Source organism: Lampris incognitus, chromosome 3 (genome assembly GCF_029633865.1).
Source record: "Lampris incognitus isolate fLamInc1 chromosome 3, fLamInc1.hap2, whole genome shotgun sequence".
In the NCBI taxonomy this organism is placed as follows: Eukaryota; Metazoa; Chordata; class Actinopteri; order Lampriformes; family Lampridae; genus Lampris; species Lampris incognitus.
The window spans coordinates 55,966,616-55,985,250 of record NC_079213.1 but is presented as its reverse complement, the minus strand read 5'-3'; the positions used below and the strand labels follow the sequence as shown (position 1 = coordinate 55,985,250).

At 46.4% G+C, this 18,635-nt stretch overlaps 1 protein-coding gene across 3 annotated transcripts in view; it reads right to left on the bottom strand.

Moving 5' to 3' along the window:
* Window positions 1–1,523: 1,523 nt before the first annotated feature.
* Window positions 1,524–18,635, bottom strand: part of kdm4aa (lysine (K)-specific demethylase 4A, genome duplicate a) — a 61,941-nt gene continuing 44,829 nt past the window's right edge. For 2 of the 3 annotated variants that reach the window (XM_056275727.1, XM_056275728.1), the window contains exons 15-22: window positions 15,091–15,167; window positions 13,414–13,469; window positions 8,367–8,475; window positions 7,947–8,135; window positions 5,960–6,130; window positions 5,600–5,719; window positions 5,297–5,389; window positions 1,524–4,119 (exon numbers count right to left, since the gene is read on the bottom strand). In XM_056275727.1, the coding sequence (XP_056131702.1) occupies window positions 3,979–4,119; window positions 5,297–5,389; window positions 5,600–5,719; window positions 5,960–6,130; window positions 7,947–8,135; window positions 8,367–8,475; window positions 13,414–13,469; window positions 15,091–15,167 (956 nt within the window). In that variant the 3' untranslated portion in view covers window positions 1,524–3,978. The other variant, XM_056275729.1, reaches the window with a different exon arrangement.

Below are 18,635 nucleotides of genomic sequence, written 5' to 3'. Positions count from 1 at the left end.
AGTCCAGTCAGTTTTAAGACGTAGTTTGAAATGACACGATCTTAAATTTCTCTGACTCGGTACTCAACAACAGGATGACTACTGCAGCAGCGGGTCAAACTAACGTGTCCTACAACCAGCTGATCGCAGCTCACATTCTGTAACAAATCCACAATCCAGGTCTTAGTGAATTACGGACGTGCTGTTAAAAGCTCCAAGAGCCTCTGCTTCTTCATGGCTTCCTGGCTGGAGTTGAGTACAGGGAGCTCCCGTCCCAGTCTGCCCTGCTCAGAGGAGGAGGAACTCTCCAGGAACCAGATCACACCAGGCACAGAATCAGAAAAAGTCAAAAGTCAGTCTGAACTGTATAAGTAACCAGCAGAGAACCACAAGGAAGGAACTTTAAGGAAATTAAACTGGTTTGGGCACGTTTGCCGAACAGAAAGGACAAATGCAAAGGAGGTACTGCAAGGCCTGGTAGAAGGGACTAGGGAGAGAGGGAGACTGAGAAAAACCTGGGCAAACAACATCGAAGAATGGCTACAGATGATGAGCGTGGTGGAGGTGGGGAGATAGGGATGGATAGGGAACGGTGGAAGAGACTTGTTGAGGCGTCAGCAGTGCTCCTACGACCTCCACAGGTTACGGAACTGATGATGATGATGACAGAGAACCAGAGAGACACATGGTCTGATTTTAATCCTTGCTGCTGTATTGTGAACTAGCTGGATATAGAAGCGGCATCTACACGAGGCAGATGATGCACGGTACACATGGACCTCTGAATTTACTGTCACAAAAGAAAAATAATAATAATAAATAAAGAAAATAAGACTTGATTTTTGAAGTTTCTTATTTGAAGGAAGCTGGGGATTGCACCTTGGGACAAATCTAAAGCCTTCAGAGGACTAAGAGCACTTACAGATAATATAACTTGCACTTTATAATGTGTTGAGATCACAAAACAAGAACAAAACGAAAACAAAACATACGCAGATTCAAACAGCACATGAGCACCTTAAACATAATTCAGATTCATCCTCGTCTTACAGTACAGTAAGATGATCGACTCAAAGTGGACTCAGCAGTTCAGACTCTCGTCATGATAGGTCACTGTGCACCTGCACAATGAGGCCCGTGTCCAGGCTCTCCTGCCGCTCTCCTACCGCTATCCAGAGGGAGAGAAATAAAAACGTGGCTTTATGAAACAGGTGGAGCATGAGGTGTAGCATGATTATTCAGAGGGAGAGAAATAAAAATGTGGCTTTATGAAACAGGTGGAGCATGAGGTGTAGCATGATTATTCAGAGGGAGAGAAATAAAAATCTGGCTTTATGAAACAGGTGGAACATGAGGTATAGCATGATTATCCAGAGGGAGAGAAATAAAAACGTGGCTTTATGAAACAGGTGGAGCATGAGGTGTAGCATGATTATTCAGAGGGAGAGAAATAAAAACGTGGCTTTATGAAACAGGCGGAGCATGAGGTGTAGCATGATTATTCAGAGGGAGAGAAATAAAAACGTGGCTTTATGAAACAGGCGGAGCATAGCAGTAAAACTTTACTGGGACTGAACAACTCAGACCTTTACAAAACGCTGAATGAACACCTGCGAGTCCAGTATGTAGTATCTACACACAGGGAAGGGCTGAGCGGCTAAGTGGCTGAGCGGCTGAGCTGCAGCAGCTCTGCCGACCCGAACCCAACACACCACCTCCTGCATCCACACTTACAACACACAAAATGACATCATAGCTCTCACACACATTTGTGAAAATATACAGTAACATATTTTACAAAACGATGCAATAAAATATACCCCCCCCCCCAATTCCAACCCCATCAGCTCTGTTCATACTTTGTGAATAACAATATAAACTCATTCTCCACCGGACTACTGAAAGCATGGACTATAAAACTACCGGTCCTCAAGTCCACGTGTCTCACGACACCAACACTGTCCTGAAGCTCAACAACCCAGGTAAGAAGGCTGAATCATCTGGACACACCATTTACTGAGACACACAGACACACACCACTCAACACATCAGGTCAGGACTCCACAGTCTACACCCATCTACATCTACCCCCATCTACAGTCTAAACAACCATCTACATCTACCCCCATCTACAGGCCAGTGGCCACGCTTTCTTTTTTTTTTTTTTGGGGATTTTTCCCACTTTTTCTCACGAATTGTATCCGGCCAATCAACCCACTCTTCCGAGCCGTCCTGGTCTCTGCTCCACCCCCTCTGCTGATCCGGGGAGGGCTGCAGACTACCACATGCCTCCTCCCACACATGTAGAGTCACCAGCCGCTTCTTTTCACCTGACAGTGAGGAGTTTCACCAGGGGGATGTAGCACGTGGGAGGATCACACTAATCGCCCATCCCCCGTCCCCCCCCCCCGAACAGGCGCCCTGACCGACCAGAGGAGGCGCTAGTGCAGCAACCAGGACACATACCAACATCCAGCTTCCCACCCGCAGACATGGCCAATTGTGTCTGTAGGGATGCCTGACCAAGCCGGAGGTAACCGGTGGCCAATCCTTCAAGGATGAGGATGTGCACATCCTTGATAAGGAGGAATGCAGGTTTGAACGGGGAGTCAAAGAGGCCATCTATGTGAAGAGGAAATGACCATCCCTGACCCCGGGGGGGGGGGGCTAAGAGTACATGTGTCACCATTTTACGGTGCTGTGATTGCAACACTCCCCAGCTCTCTGTGGATAGCACACATGACCTTTGTAACCCTGGTTAATGGTCACACCCATATTTGCATGGGACACAGGCCGTTGGTCGTGATGCCCCTGTGCTGTTCAGAAGGGTGGAGATACCTGCAGCCACCTACAGGACCGATGAAATGGTTCTCTCAGTAAACGCTGTGTCCAGATGACTCAACCTTCTTACGACATCAGCAGTAGCGAACCACAAGGCAAGGCATCTGAAGGCCTTCCCCAGAGGAACCTTAAGCAGATAAGTGCATTGTGACTGATGAAATGGCCAAGCTGAAAAGGGGCAACAGTCCATAAGACATCTTATAAATGCAGAATCGACATTCTAAAACATACTTTTTTGGCAAATGCCAGTACACAATTATTTAAACGTCCTCTCAAAGTGGACTTTGGTAAAAGTGCACAATTCTCAGTAGAAGAGTAGCTAGACAAAGTCCATGAAAAGTCAGAATGGGTTCTTTGTAAAAACATCACATACATCATCGAGCTGTGCAGCGTGACTGCAGGGCAGAGGCTGCGCCCCTGAAGCACCGTCATAAATAAGCTGGTATAAAAACAACTCCTTGAATGAAAAAGCTCTATTATTTGTGTTTCTAGAAAACGGACTATGGAGGAATGCAGTCAACAGTTTTATGTTAAACAGGAGACGTATCAGTGGGTTAACTGGAACTGCCCCCTCTCAGATACCCTGGGTAGATAAGCACTGCAGAACAACAAAAATAAAACGAAATACTGGCGAGATTAATGTTCATTAAAGAGCTGTTTATTTTGTATTACTGTGTATGAACGGTAGGAAAGTGTATGCAGGCTGTGCCCCTGTAGGGGGCGTCTTTTTCCACGTGTTATCAAAATGCTAATTTTGTGAGCTTATGTCATTAAAATAAACACTAAAATAAACACTGATCTTACACCATCCTACACCTGCCGAGGCTGCGTATCGGCCTACTGCCCTGCAGCGTGAGGCGTTCCTGCTCTCACTGGGCAGTAAAAATGAGCAGTCTCCTTCATCGCAGTCTTGACCTTGTGAGGATACGTTACTAGAAAATAAAAGTGGTTCAATGTTAGGCTTTTAGTGGCGGTTATTTCAGTTTACACTATCAATCACGTGTCGCTACATGAAGGAAGGTGAACAGAAGTCCAGTACATGGCTGCTGCTGCTGCTGCTGGTGCTACTGCTGCTGGTGCTACTGCTGCTGCTGCTGCTGCTGCTGCTGGTGGTGCTGCTGCTGCTGGTGCGTGGCTGAGCAGGCATGTTGTGAATCGCTACTCCATGATGGCTCTGTAAATCACAGGTTCAATGTAGTCTCCTCTGTAGCGCGAGTTAATCACTCTTTGCCTCTTTGACTCCTGGATTATCTCCTTCTCTTCAAAGATCCCATCAAAACGCATGTCTGACGCCTTGGACTGGGGACACACAAGCAGCAACCATGAAGGACAGCGTGCTCTCGTGACACAAAGCCACATTCAAACTTTCTGAGTGAATCATAATTCTTCAGACAGACTTTTTTTTTTCATCCCCAATTGTATCCTGCCAATTACCCCACTCTTCAAGCTGTCCCAGTCTCTGCTCCACCCTCTCTGCTGATCCGGGGAGGGCTGCAGACTACCACATGCCTCCTCCCATACATGTGGAGTCACCAGCTGCTTCTTTTCATCTGACAGTGAGGAGTTTCAACAGGGGGGCGTAGAGTGAGGGAGAATCACACTATTCCCCCCAGTTCCCCCCCCCCCGAACCGGCGCCCCGACCAACCAGAGGAGGCGCTAGTGCAGTGACCAGGACACATACCCACATCTGGCTTCCGACCCGCAGACAAGGCCAACTGTGTCTGTAGGGACGCCCGACCAAGCCGGACGTAACACGGGGATTCGAACCAGCAATCCCCATGTTGGTAGGCAACGGAATAGACCGCTATGCTACCCGGATGCCCCTGAGACAGATTTCTAATCTTTTGAAATCCTAACAGGTAGTTAGAAAAGAAACGAGCAACTTTTTCAGTATATCCATCCATTATCCAAACCGCTTATCCTTCCTCAGGGTCGCGGGGATGCTGGAGCCTATCCCAGCAGTCATTGGGCGGCAGGCGGGGAGACACCCTGGACAGGCCGCCAGCGCATCACAGGGCCGACACACACACACAAACCTAGGGACAATGTAGTACGGCCGAGTCACCTGACCTACATGTGTTTGGACTGTGGGAGGAAACTGAAGCCCCCAGAGGAAACCCATGCAGACACGGGGAGAACATGCAAACTCCACACAGAGGACGACCCGGGACGACCCCCAAGGTTGCACTACCCCGGGGCTTGAACCCAGGACCTTCTTGCTGTGAGGCGACCGTGCTAACCACTGTGCCACCCTTTTCCAGTATATGCCGTACTCGATGCATCAGTTAACAACGGCTTTGGGAAATGGTAAATATAATATACATGTAATAATACATGTAATAATAAATGGTAAATGTAATATATGTTTCACTGACCTCAACAGGTTTGAGACCAAATTAGAATAGTGGTGGTAGGTATGGTAGTTGATGCCAAATGTTAGAGTCCGCTCCCTGAGAAGCTTTCGGCTGAACTCACCAGTCTCGACTTGACTCTCTTGGGAAGCTCCTCATCCAAGCTGTAGACATCCTCCCTTTTGGCTGTTAGCTGGGACCCATCCTCAAATTCCATCTGCATCACATAATACATTATCCTCAATGTCTTTCTGTACAAACAAGGTCAGCAGCACTGACATCAGTCCACGAGACAGAGGTTACTCACAAAAGAATACATGGAGGCTATAAGTTGTGTATCAGTGAGCTAATGTTATTCAGCCAAAACCGTTTGTAAAGCATTCAGTCTTGTGCTCCTCAAAAAGGTAAAATTCTGTCAAACTCTTACCAAGTACATTTGGATTACATGCGCTGCCACAAATTTGGCACCATACACCAGGCCGTCTGTCCACCGAACCTGAACCACCTCGCCCTGGGGAGGAGGCCCGAGCTGGGAACAGTCTCGGCTCTGTCAGGAAAAAACACTGATGTTACCGTTTTGAACAGAGAAATTATTTTCCTTGTCTGAGCTCACCTTGGAGACAAGCCCCAGCAGTAACCATCTTGCACTGCATGTACTGCTTTTACCTGAAGAAAAAAGCTAACAAGAAAAACCTTTACTCAGCTGCCTGAGTAAAAGCATCAGTTGTCAGGGTGTCCCATCAATCTGCTCAAAAAGGCAACATGACCATGAAGCACCAGCACCTACCACAATGTCCTCTGGGAAAAGATTGTCGCTGAAGGAGCCGTCATCAAAGTTGACTTCATAAAAGGTCTCCTTGGACAGCTGCACCACGTCACATTGGTAGTAGCGACCGTTCTTGTGCTTACATATGACCTTCTGCCCCACGGTCAACTCAAGCATGGCTGCTTTGTTGCGCTGTGATGAAAAATAAAGTTAATTTCTAGTCACATATTTACTGAACCAGAAACAGTCATATTAATTACCATTAGTGTTGGATCACTGGGTGCACTGTGGTTACATACAGCGCCCCATATCACCACTACTACTGAGGCACTTCTGAGTAGGTGATATTGATTTGCACTAAAAGATGCAAGCTTTCAACATTCAGCTTGACATAAAATTTTGACTTTTCTTTGAGGTCCTAAAAAGGACTCGAGTTTGTGCTTATTTGTCAAGTTATTCCTCTAACATATATTAGACATTGACAATATGATATCCTCTGCAAATGTTGCTGGAATTTTACTCGGCTATTTAACAAGAGAATTTATCAATAGGGTATGACGGCCAATGAACAGGCAATTTTAGTAGTCTGGTTCTGAGAAGGTCAGATCCTCTAACCTTTAACAATTCGGGGTACTGCTCCTGAACTGAGTGCTGCTTTTTAGAAAATTTTCCCAAGATGAACTGAAAAAATAACATCAGAAATCTTCAAAACGAAGCAACTTAATCGTCTCCTTCATCCAAAGCGCTTATGCCAATCGGGGTCGCGGAATGCTGAAGCCTATCCCAGCAGTCATTGGACGGCAGGTGGGGAGACACCCTGGACAGGCTGCCAGGCCATCACAGGGCCAACACATGGTCCTTCCCATGTGCCAAATACACATAATAAGGAAAGAAACACAGGCAAGGACATCCGTCCTCAGACTACTACTACTACTACTACTACTACTTCACCACATCCATAAACGTCCTCTTTGGCCTTCCTCTTCTCCTCTTTCCTTGCAGCTCCATATTCAGTATCCTTCTCCAAATATACCCAGCATCTCTCCTCCACACATGTCCAAACCATCTCAATCTTGCCTCTCTTACTTTGTCTCCAAACCGTCCAACCTGAGCTGTCCCTCTAATATACTCATTCCTAATCCTGTCCTTCTTCATCACTCCCAAGAAAAATGTTAGCATCTTCATCTCTGCCACCTCCAGCTCCACCTCCTGTCTTTCCATCAGTACCACTGTCTCCAAACCATATAACATAGCTGGTCTCACAACCATCTTGTAAACCTTCCCTTTAACTCTTGCTGGTACCCTTCTGTCACAAATCACTCCTGACACTCTTCTCCACCCACTCCACCCTGCCTGCACACTCTTCTTCACCTCTCTTCTGCACTCCCCGTTACTTTGGACAGTTGACCCCAAGTATTTAAACTCATACGCCTTCATCACCTCTACTCCTTGCATCCTCACCATTCCACTGTCCTCCCTCTCATTCACGCATATGTATTCCATCTTGCTCCTACTGACTTTCATTCCTCTTCTCTCCAGTGCATACCTCCACCTCTCCGGGCTCTCCTCAACCTGCACCCTACTCTCGCTACAGATCACAATGTCATCCGCAAACATCATAGTCTACGGACACTCCTGCCTGATCTTGTCTGTCAACTGTCCATCAACACTGCAAACAAGAAAGGGCTCAGAGCCGATCCTTGATGTAATCCCACCTCCACTTTGAACCCATCTGTCATTCCAACTGCACACCTCACCACTGTCACAATGCCTTTAAACATATCCTGTACCACTCCTACATACTGCTCTGCCACTCCTGACGTCCTCATACAATACCACACCTCCTGTTTCCTGGATACATATGTAAATAACCTTTGGCCAGGCGGATCTCTCTGTCTTACCAGCACGGGTTTGAGTTTTTGGTTTTTAATGGGGTTCTGGTGTAACACACCGGTGAAGGTGCATCCCGAGATCAAGTCCTCAGACAGCACATGCACCAGCTTCTTACCTCAATCTGAGTGGGGCCCTTATGGCGACAGCAGGTAACATAGACCACAAATGGCCACTCGTCTGGCTGCATCAGGACTCCAGCGGCCTGAGCACAGGTGGGGTGGTATGCAGTTGGACAGCGGCCATGAGAGCACTGTACACAGCAGCCAGGTGTCTTCTTCATCCTCTTCTTACAGTAGTAACATTTCTACCACAGAGTCGGGTACCAGGTCAAAGGTTAATCAAAGTTAGACACAGAAATTAAAGTTTACACTACCCCAAAAGATGGTCAGTGTATCACCAACTACTGACTGAGGCTGAACATTTCACTTCCTCTCATCTGGCAAGTTCCATGGTTTCCGGGACTTGCCTTATATCATACAGAAAATGACTGAAACGTCATTGAACATTTACACAAAGTTGTTGAAAAGCAACTCACCAGTTTAAATCTCTGTAAAGGTATTCCACTTAGATCCACAGGGCTTCTCTCGGTGATGTTAACAAAACGTGCCTCCAGTACTGCTACTGCACACATCACATGTACCCACCTGGAAAATGTGTCCATTTTCACACAACATTTTAAGTCAATGATACATACTGCAACAAGCATACACTACTCCACTACACTATTGTTGTGTAAGTCTTTATTCTGAACTTTTCTCTTATTGTGGTGTGTCCTGTACTCCTTGTTCCTTATGTAATGTGTATTTCTTTCATTAATATCCAAAGGAGTTGAATCAAGTGCAACTGGACTTGGTATATATCCATGAAGACATTTCGCCTCTCATCCAAGAGGCTTCCTCAGTCCGTGCCTTTCTGACTAGACCAAGCTAGTCTGACTGGCTGGTGATGAGACTCCGAATTTATCCTCTTTGGAGTCGTTGTCAGAGCTATACGTAGATGTCCATGGCTCTTTGTGTCCCGATGTTTACCAACACCAGTCGCTAACAGAGCCATAGATATGAGTGGCTCTTTTGTGTACCGATGATTGGCCGCGCCCGTCGTTATCGGAGCTATTGATATGCGTGGCTCTCCTGTGCTCCGATGTCCAGCCGCGCCCGTCGCCATCAGAGCTATTGATTTGTATTTGTTTAGCAGCGACGGTCGTTGGGGGTGTTAGTTTCGACTTCATTATTCAGTGGTCATGAGAGTCGTTGGAGCCGTTAGTGACCGACTGTTGTTCTTGGAGGCTAGGCTTCTTGAGTCTCCTGGGTAGAGATGAAAGGACGGCATTGTAAGTGGGAGATAGGTGGTGTCGCAGACCTCCTCTGTTGACGGATGGTTTTTCCAGTTTCACATAGATGGCTTCCTTCACCCCTCTTTCAAACCATCTATCTTCTCTGTTCAAAATGTGTACGTTGCTGTCCTCGAAGGAGTGTGTCTTCTCCTTTAGGTGTAGACAGACTGCTGAGTCTTGTCCTGAGGAGTTTGGCCTTCTGTGTTGGGCCATCCGTTTGTGTAGTGGTTGTTTGGTTTCTCCTATGTATAGGTCAGTCCAATCGTCATTGCATTGTACAGCATACACCAGATTGCTTTTTTGGGTGTGTGGTACACGGTCTTTGGGATGAACCAGTCTTTGTCGGAGTGTGTTGCTGGGTTTGAAGTATACCGGGATGCGGTGTTTGTTGAAAATTCTCCCGAGTTTCTCGGAGACCCCAGAAACATACGGGATGACTGTGCTATTCCTTCTGTTCCTTTTCTCCTCGTCGCAAACCTGGTTAGTCTTTTTGGAACGTGTTGCAGTTTTCACAAAGGTCCAACTGGGGTAGGCGCAGGTTTTTAAAGCTCCCCTCAGGTGTTTGTGTTCTTCTCGTTGGGCCTGAGTGCTGCTGGGCACATTGTCAGCTCTGTGTTGCAAAGCTCTGATGATGCTCAGTTTGTGTTCCAGAGGGTGGTGTGAGTCGAAAAGTAGGGTAACACTTTAGTATGGGGAACATAAAAAAACTTAATTACCAGTGAATTAGTAATGATCAAGATGTCACTTTAGTATGGGAACATATTCTAAGTAACAAAAACTTAATTTACAGTAATTTAACACTATTAACACTTGTACTTTTGTGTTTTGTTATGTAAGAACAGACCATATTCCTTACATGTTAGTAAGGGAGAATAACTCTTCTTGTGGTACTACCACCTTATAAAGTCCATACTAAGCAAAGCATATTGAGATGGTACTACTAATAAGCAATAATTCTGAGGTTATAGAGGGAAAACTCATAGTTAATGGCTTACTGGTTGTATAATAAGGCCATGCAGAATAAGGCATTAAGGAGTACGTACTAATGACCAATTAAGAGCCAATATGTTGCTAATTGGCATGCTAATAAGCACCTAATTAATGGTGACTACGTTCCCCATACTAAAGTGTTACCAAAAGTAGATATTGGTCTGTGTGTGTAGGTTTCCTGTAAACCCCAATGTGGAGGCTCCTGTCTTCCTCAATGTGGACGTCACAGTCCAAGAAGGGCAAACTGTTGTTCTTTACGTCTTCCCTTGTGAACTTAATGTTCTTGTCCACTGAGTTGATGTGTTTGGTAAACGCTTGCACCTCTTGTGTTCGATTTTGACCCATGTGTCGTCCACATATCTGAACCAGTGGCTCGGAGGTGTTCCTCTGAAGGAGTTCAGGGCCCTGTGTTCTACCTCTTCCATATATAAGTTTGCCACGATGGGTGATACCAGTGAGCCCATTGCACAGCCGTGTTTCTGTCACAGCATAAACTCGGTCACGTACAACATTGCCAAACATATAGCCAACATCTTGACCCCTTTAGTGGGCGAAACACCTCACCATATCCAAAACTCCATTGACTTCGTGGACAAGGTTCAAGGTGTAAAACTGGAACCGGATGAAACCATGGTATCCTACGACGTGACCTCGTTATTCACCTGCATCCCAACCATGGGGGGTGTCGTCCCGTAGCAAACGTTGCCTCACAGTTTCCAAAGCTTCCATGTTTGGGAGACACGTGACTCACACCACCCTCTGGAACACAAACTGAGCATCATCAGAACTCTGCAACACAGCTGACAATGTGCCCAGCAGCACTCAGGCCCAACGAGAAGAACACAAACACCTGAGGGGAGCTTTAAAAACCTGCGCCTACCCCAGTTGGACCTTTGTGAAAACTGCAACACGTTCCAAAAAGACCAACCAGGTGAGCGACGAGGAGAAAAGGAACAGAAGGAATAGCACAGTCATCCCGTATGTTTCTGGGGTCTCCGAGAAACTCGGGAGAATTTTCAACAAACACCGCATCCCGGGTATACTCCAAACCCAGCAACACACTCCGACAAAGACTGGTTCATCCCAAAGACCGTGTACCACACACCCAAAAAAGCAATCTGGTGTATGCTGTACAATGCAATGACGATTGCACTGACCTATACATAGGAGAAACCAAACAACCACTACACAAACGGATGGCCCAACACAGAAGGCCAAACTCCTCAGGACAAGACTCAGCAGTCTATCTACACCTAAAGGAGAAGACACACTCCTTCGAGGACAGCAACGTACACATTTTGGACAGAGAAGATGGATGGTTTGAAAGAGGGGTGAAGGAAGCCATCTATGTGAAACTGGAAAAACCATCCGTCAACAGAGGAGGTCTGCGACACCACCTATCTCCCACTTACAATGCCGTCCTTTCATCTCTACCCAGGAGACTCAAGAAGCCTAGCCTCCAAGAACAACAGTCGGTCACTAACGGCTCCAACGACTCTCATGACCACTGAATAGTGAAGTCGAAACTAACACCCCCAACGACCGTCGCTGCTAAACAAATGCAAATCAATAGCTCCGATGGCGACGGGCGCGGCTGGACATCAGAGCACAGGAGAGCCACGCATATCAATAGCTCCGATAACGACGGGCGCGGCCAAACATCGGTACACAAAAGAGCCACTCATATCTATGGCTCTGTTAGCGACGGGCGTTTGTAAACATCGGGACACAAAGAGCCATGGCCATCTATAGCTCTGACAACAACTCCAAGAGGATAAATACTGAGTCTCATCACCAGCCAGTCAGACTAGCTTTGTCTAGTCAGAAAGGCACGAATTGAGGAAGCCTCTTGGATGAGAGGCGAAATGTCTTCACGGATATATACCAAGTCCAGTTGCACTTGACTCAACTCCTTTGGATAACCATGACCTGGATGAATGAGAACATTCACAGACTTCTTCCATTAATGTGATTAACTCGTCCTCTTTACTTGATTCCAACAACTTTCCAGGGACCACAACCCTTTTTTTCAACACAATGAATTTAGACCTCATGAGAGCTTACTGACAGTGTTGACACTGCAAGTGATTTCAGGTGGTTTGAGTACCGAGTTCTACTGTGCTGGAATACCACTCTAACACAGTGGCCACCAGCTGCATGACGGGACGAGACTTGTGCCAACAAAACAAGAAAACAACACCCCAATATGCATTGTGCACATCGTTTGTTTCATGCAACAGCAAAAATGACTTAAAGCCCGCACACGCACACGCATACGCACACACACACATACACGCACACACCAGTCTTTCCAATACACACAAATACGAGTGTGTGTTTTTCCAAAATGTTCAGTAAACCTTACTTAATCAATCATCAGGTTAAAAAAACTGGAGCAAAAATATGGCCCTGATCAGAACTGCGCCTGAAGGGGTAACACCGAGGGCGGTCTGACAGGACGCTGAAGCAGGGCAGGCTAAGCTAACTGCTAGCCCATGCAGACCGGAAGTTCCAATAACACCGACAGCGGTCTGGCGGCGGCCTTGCCTGGCTTGACTGTGTTTTAGTGTCGTTGTGTGGAGTGCGAGGAGGTGTGCTGATGGTGTCTGGCTGGGAGAGCTGGTGCTGGATCAGCTGGGAGAGCCTGGTCTGCTGCGTCCAGTGGGCCCAGGGACCACGGCCCTGCAGGAGCTGCATCCGAGGAGGAAGCACCGAGGGCGGTCTGACAGGACGCTGACGCAGGGCAGGCTAAGCTAACTGCTAGCCCATGCAGACCGGCAGTTCCGACAGTCATCCTGGCTGGCGTTCGGTCTCTGGACGGTGGAGGTTTTGGACTGTGTTGTTAACTTTTTTTTTTTTTGCTTTGTTCTCTGTTTTTGTATGTCTTTGGTGGTGTCGTTTTGGGAAATTTGGGATGTGTGTTTTTGTCTTTTGTGTCACACTGCTGTGGGCTGGGGAGACGGAACTTCATTTCTTTTGTGTACGCAAGTACATTAAAGAAACAACAATAAATTGTTCCTGATCCCTGACTTTCAATTTAGTGAATTCCTGTTTGACTGCCCAAAGTTAATTCTATGCTCTGACCTGTTGCAAATAGGCAGCAAGGCCTTGAACCTGTGTGAAATTAACTTTATCATTTGATTTGAATACTGAAGGTCTATCAGTCAGAGCAGGATCAGAACTGGACTGTGCTAAGAGAGTTCCATGTTGTTGCCGTTCATACTTGTCTTGGTTCTGTCAAGGCTGTGGGAGAACTCACTTGTTGTTGTTGGCTTTCTGCAGTGCTCCACCCCTCAGAGAACACAAACAGCAGCTCTGCAAAAGGAGACACCATCTGTCAAGCAGCCACACAGTAACCTTCTGCAGGAGCAGAAGAGTCTTACAAGAGACACCAACATTTTACCTTTCCTTTTTGATTTTGACATACTTTCATGATCCCCATGGGGAAATTATGCTCTGCAGGTAACCATCCTAGCTGTGTAGCTAGCAGCAGTGGGCAGCTGCAGCGCCCGGGGACCAACTCCAGCTCGTCTCGCCGTGCCTCAGTCAGGGGCACAGACAGGAGTATTAACCCTAACATGCATGTTTTTTTGAGGGTGGGGGAAACCGCAGCACCTGGAGACACGGGGAGAACACAGAAAGGACCTGGGATGACCCCCAAGGTTGGACAACCCCAGGGTTCGAACCCAGCACCTTCTAGTTGTGAGGCGACAGCGCTAACCACTGTGCTACCGTGCCGCCCATGACACCTTTGATGACACCTTTTTTTCAAAAATGTTTGAGGAGTGATGCTTCCAACACTGTTAGCATGCAAGCTGAATGATTCTGCTTCATTCAGACATGTGCACTTACAGCAGAAGCTCTTGTTCAACTTAAGTTCTTCTAGCTGCAAGAGGCAAAGCTAAGCACGAGATAACATTTACAGACAAGGTGGTGAGGAACCACCTCTCCCTGACGGGAGGAGAATAGAGGCACTGGCTGGTGCCCGAGCAGAGTATAGCTAAACTGACCAAGTAGAAAGACTTCAGAAAAGCAGGTCACAGGACAGAGATCCCAAAACCCGACACATAGGTGCCTACCTTCACTTGACACTATGAACAAAACAAGTGGGACAAGGCTTCCAAGTGATAGGGGCTTTTATTTGGGGGGTGTTACGGTCCTATACCCTCCTTGATAAGATGTCTGTGTTTGTATATAAAAAAAAATTTTTTAGGGGGGGATTTTTTCCACTCTTTTTCTCCCCAACTGTATCCAGCCACTCTTCCGAGCAGTCCCGTCCCGGTCTCTGCTGCACCCCCTCTGCTGATCCAGGGAGGGCTGCAGACTACCACATGCCTCCTCCCATACATGTGGAGTCACCAGCCGCTTCTTTTCACCTGACAGTGAGGCGTTTCACCAGGGGGCCGTAGCGCATGGAAGGATCATGCTATTCCCCCCCAGTTCCCCCTCCTTCCCAAACAGGCGCCCCGACCGACCAGAGGAGGCACTAGTGCAGCGACCAGGACACATACCCACATCCGGCTTCCCACCCACAAACACGGCCAATTGTGTCTGTAGGGACATCCGACCAAGCCGGAGGTAACACAGGGATTCGAACCGCTGATCCCCATGTTGGTGGGCAACGGAATAGACCGCCACACCACCCAGACACCCTTTTGTATAATATTTTGAACACTGGGTATGCAGGACAGATAATAATTAAACGTTAAGCATTTTCTCTGGTCATCAGAAATAATAAAAGAACATTTTGGAGATAAATTAACAAACATACAAACAAGTTAATAACAATAATAATAAGATTACCTCCATCATGTGGCTATGAAGTCACCCACTGCTGTTTATCCCAAAACAACCACCATAACAAGCTATTGTGACTCGAGCATGAATGTTCAACCACTACCACATGGCTAATCCTGTGTTGAGTAATAACACTGACCTCCGTCATGGCGTTTGCCTTGCAGCGTGCACACTTCCACTCCTTGGTAACGCTTGCTGGGGCCACACCGTAACAACCTGGAGGACATCAACACAAACACTGGATCTGACACAGCATAACTGCCGGTACCTGCAGCTCCCTCAACATTATGTCCCATGCCTGCAGAAGGTACAGACAACACCTCCCACCACCCCCCGCTCAGGCCCAACATGGTCATTTGCCTTGGTCAACTTCAAATGGCCTGCGAGAAAACACCGCATCCCGCTAGCAGAGACCAACAGCCTGACCCTGCCAGTAGGAAGGTAGCTGCTGGAGTCATGTGGTGTGTGTGAGGGACTGCTGACACTTAGCAGACACATTCCCTGTTATTTCTTATTTTGGTTATCAATCCACCTTGAACTAGAACGACTAAGGCCATCATTTTGATGGTTTGGGATTTTCCAAGTTTAATAACTTTGCGGAAAAAATAAGAGATACAGACCTGCTGCTCCCCGAGTTCTCCTAAAATTGCATATATTTGCATTAAAATTAGTTTTAGATCAGTTGCATACAAAAACGTTATGATAAGATCTACCTAAAAGGACCATGAGCGGTTAAATTGACCATCTCGTAATTTGCGCGTGATGGTGTGCGTCATGTCAGTATTTATGTGTGTTGGTCGCATCATTTCCTCGGTGAAGTTCATTGCTCTGTCCTAGAAACACACTAGCGTCCTCCAGTGGAGCGAAATAGTCTAAACTTGATGTGTGATTATGTCCAACATGTCTGGTTACAGACGCCGTTACAGACGCACCATGACTACCACCGAGGCGCTGCAGTATTTACAGGTGTTGGACAGCAGCCATTTTAAATTGTTTAAAAATAGTATTAAAGTTGTTAAAATTTTAATTTTGGTGTCAGTTAGTTTCATAACAGACATACTGACATATGTAATGTATTAATATCTCAACTGGGTATTTATCTTGACACAAAATAGAGCTTAAACACCGTGGTGGTCATTTTCACCGCCCATGGTGGTTTTGGGTAGGAGTGACATCCTGGTGTTCTGGTGCTAAACAGGAAGTAGTTATAAAACACAGTGGAGCTGGCTGACAAGACTATTGGTGTTAGAATGTCTGGCACGTCAGACATTTTCAACAGGCGAACCATCAGCAAGACGCAGAATACGTAAGTGTTCCCTCCACCCATTCATGGACAGGTTGACTTTCTACCTTCTGGCCATAAGCTCAGACCACCAAAGACCCTGTCTAATAAGATAAAGACCTCTTATTGCCCTGTCTAATAAGTTAAAGACCTCTTATTGCCATGCCAACAAACTACTAAACTCAGCTAGGCAAACTAATAAAGACTGCACTGTCATAATGATGGTGATGTATTAATGCTCAGGATAGTAGTACTGGAGGATGGTGGTAGTGGTAATGGTGTTGTTGGATTAATGCTCAGGATAGCAGTACTGGAGGATGGTGGTGGTGGTGATGATGATGACGGTGATGTATTAATGCTCAGGATAGCAGTATTGGAGGATGGTGGTGGTGATGAAGATGGTGGTGATGTATTAATGCTCAGGATAGCAGTACTGGAGGATGGTGATGGTGATGATGATGATGGTGATGTATTAATGCTCAGGATAGCAGTACTGGAGGATGGTGATGGTGATGTATTAATGCTCAGGATAGCAGTACTGGAGGATGGTGGTGGTGATGATGACGGTGGTGATGTATTAATGCTCGGGATAGCAGTACTGGAGGATGGCGGTGGTGATGATGGTGGTGATGTATTAATGCTCAGGATAGCAGTACTGGAGGATGGTGATGATGACGGTGGTGATGTATTAATGCTCGGGATAGCAGTACTGGAGGATGGTGGTGGTGATGATGATGGTGGTGATGTATTAATGCTCAGGATAGCAGTACTGGAGGATGGTGGTGGTGGTGGTGATGATGATGGTGGTGATGTATCAATACTCAGGATAGCAGTACTGGAGAATGGTGGTGGTAGTGATGTATTAATGCTCGGGATAGCAGTACTGGAGGATGGTGGTGGTGATGTATTAATGCTTGGGATAGCAGTACTGGAGGACAGTGGTGGTGATGATGTTGGTGGTGATGTATTAATGCTCGGGATAGCAGTACTGGAGGATGGTGGTGATGATGTATTAATGCTCGGGATAGCAGTACTGGAGGATGGTGGTGATGATGTATTAATGCTCGGGATAGCAGTACTGGAGGATGGTGGTGGTGATGATGATGGTGGTGATGTATTAATGCTCGGGATAGCAGTACTGGAGGATGGTGGTGGTGATGTTGAGAATGTGGCTGTAGTAGTGAAGGTACAGTTAGGGCCATAAGTATTTGGACAGTTTTGCCCCTGTACATCACCACAGTGGATTTGACATGAAGTATTTGAGATGTGATTGAAGAGTAGACTTTCAGCTTTAATTTAAGGGGTTGGATAAAAATATGGCATTAACTGCTCAGGAATAACAGCCATGGATATACAGGGTCACCCCATTTTCAGAGGCTCAAAAGTAACTGGACAAACAAACATAACTATGATTATAACAATTATATTTAATGTTTGGAGGGAAATCTTTGCAGTCAGTGACTGTCTGAAGTCTGGAACCCATCGGCATCTTCAAATTCTGAGTTTCCTCCTTTGAAATGCTCTGCCAAGCCTTAACGGCAGCTGCCTTCAGTTGCTGGTTGTTTGTGGGTCTTTTAGGCATTAATTTGATCTCCAGCAAATGAAAAGCATGCTCAATTGGGTTGAGGTCAGGTGACTGACTTGGTCACTGATGAATATTCCACTTTTCTGCCTTGAGAGACTCTTGGGTTGCTTTCTCAGCTTGTTTTGTGTCATTATCCATCTGCAGTGTGAAGCACCGTCCTCTCAGTTTTGTGACATTTGGCTAAATCTGAGCAAATGGTATATCCTTATAAACATCACAATCTATCCTGCTACTTCTGTCAGTAGTCACATCATCAATAAACACCAATGGCCAAGTTCCACTGGCAACCATACATGCCCATTTCATAACACTACCTCCACCATGTCTGACAGACGATATGGTATGCTGAGAATCATGAGCTGTTCCTTTTGTTCTCCACACTTTTCCTCTTCCCATCCTTCTGGTACAAGTTAATCATTGCTTCATCTGTCCAAAGAACCTTGTTCCAGAACTGGGCAGGTTTTTAGATGTTTTTAAACACAGTCTAATCTGGCCTTCCTGTTCTTAAGTGACACCAGTGGTTTTCATCTTGTCGTAAACCCTCTGTATTTATTTTCATGCAGGCGTCTCTTGATTGTAGACTTGGTCAATAATACCCCCACCTCTCAAGAGTGTTTGTGACTTCACTAGATGTTGTGAATGTGTATACCCCTACCTCTCAAGAGTGTTTGTGACTTCACTAGATGTTGTGAATGTGTATACCCCTTCCTCTCAAGAGTGTTTGTGACTTCACCAGATGTTGTGAATGTGTTTGTCTTCACTAGGGAAAGAATTCTGCGATCATCCACTGTAGATGTGCTCCGTGGTCTTCCAAGCC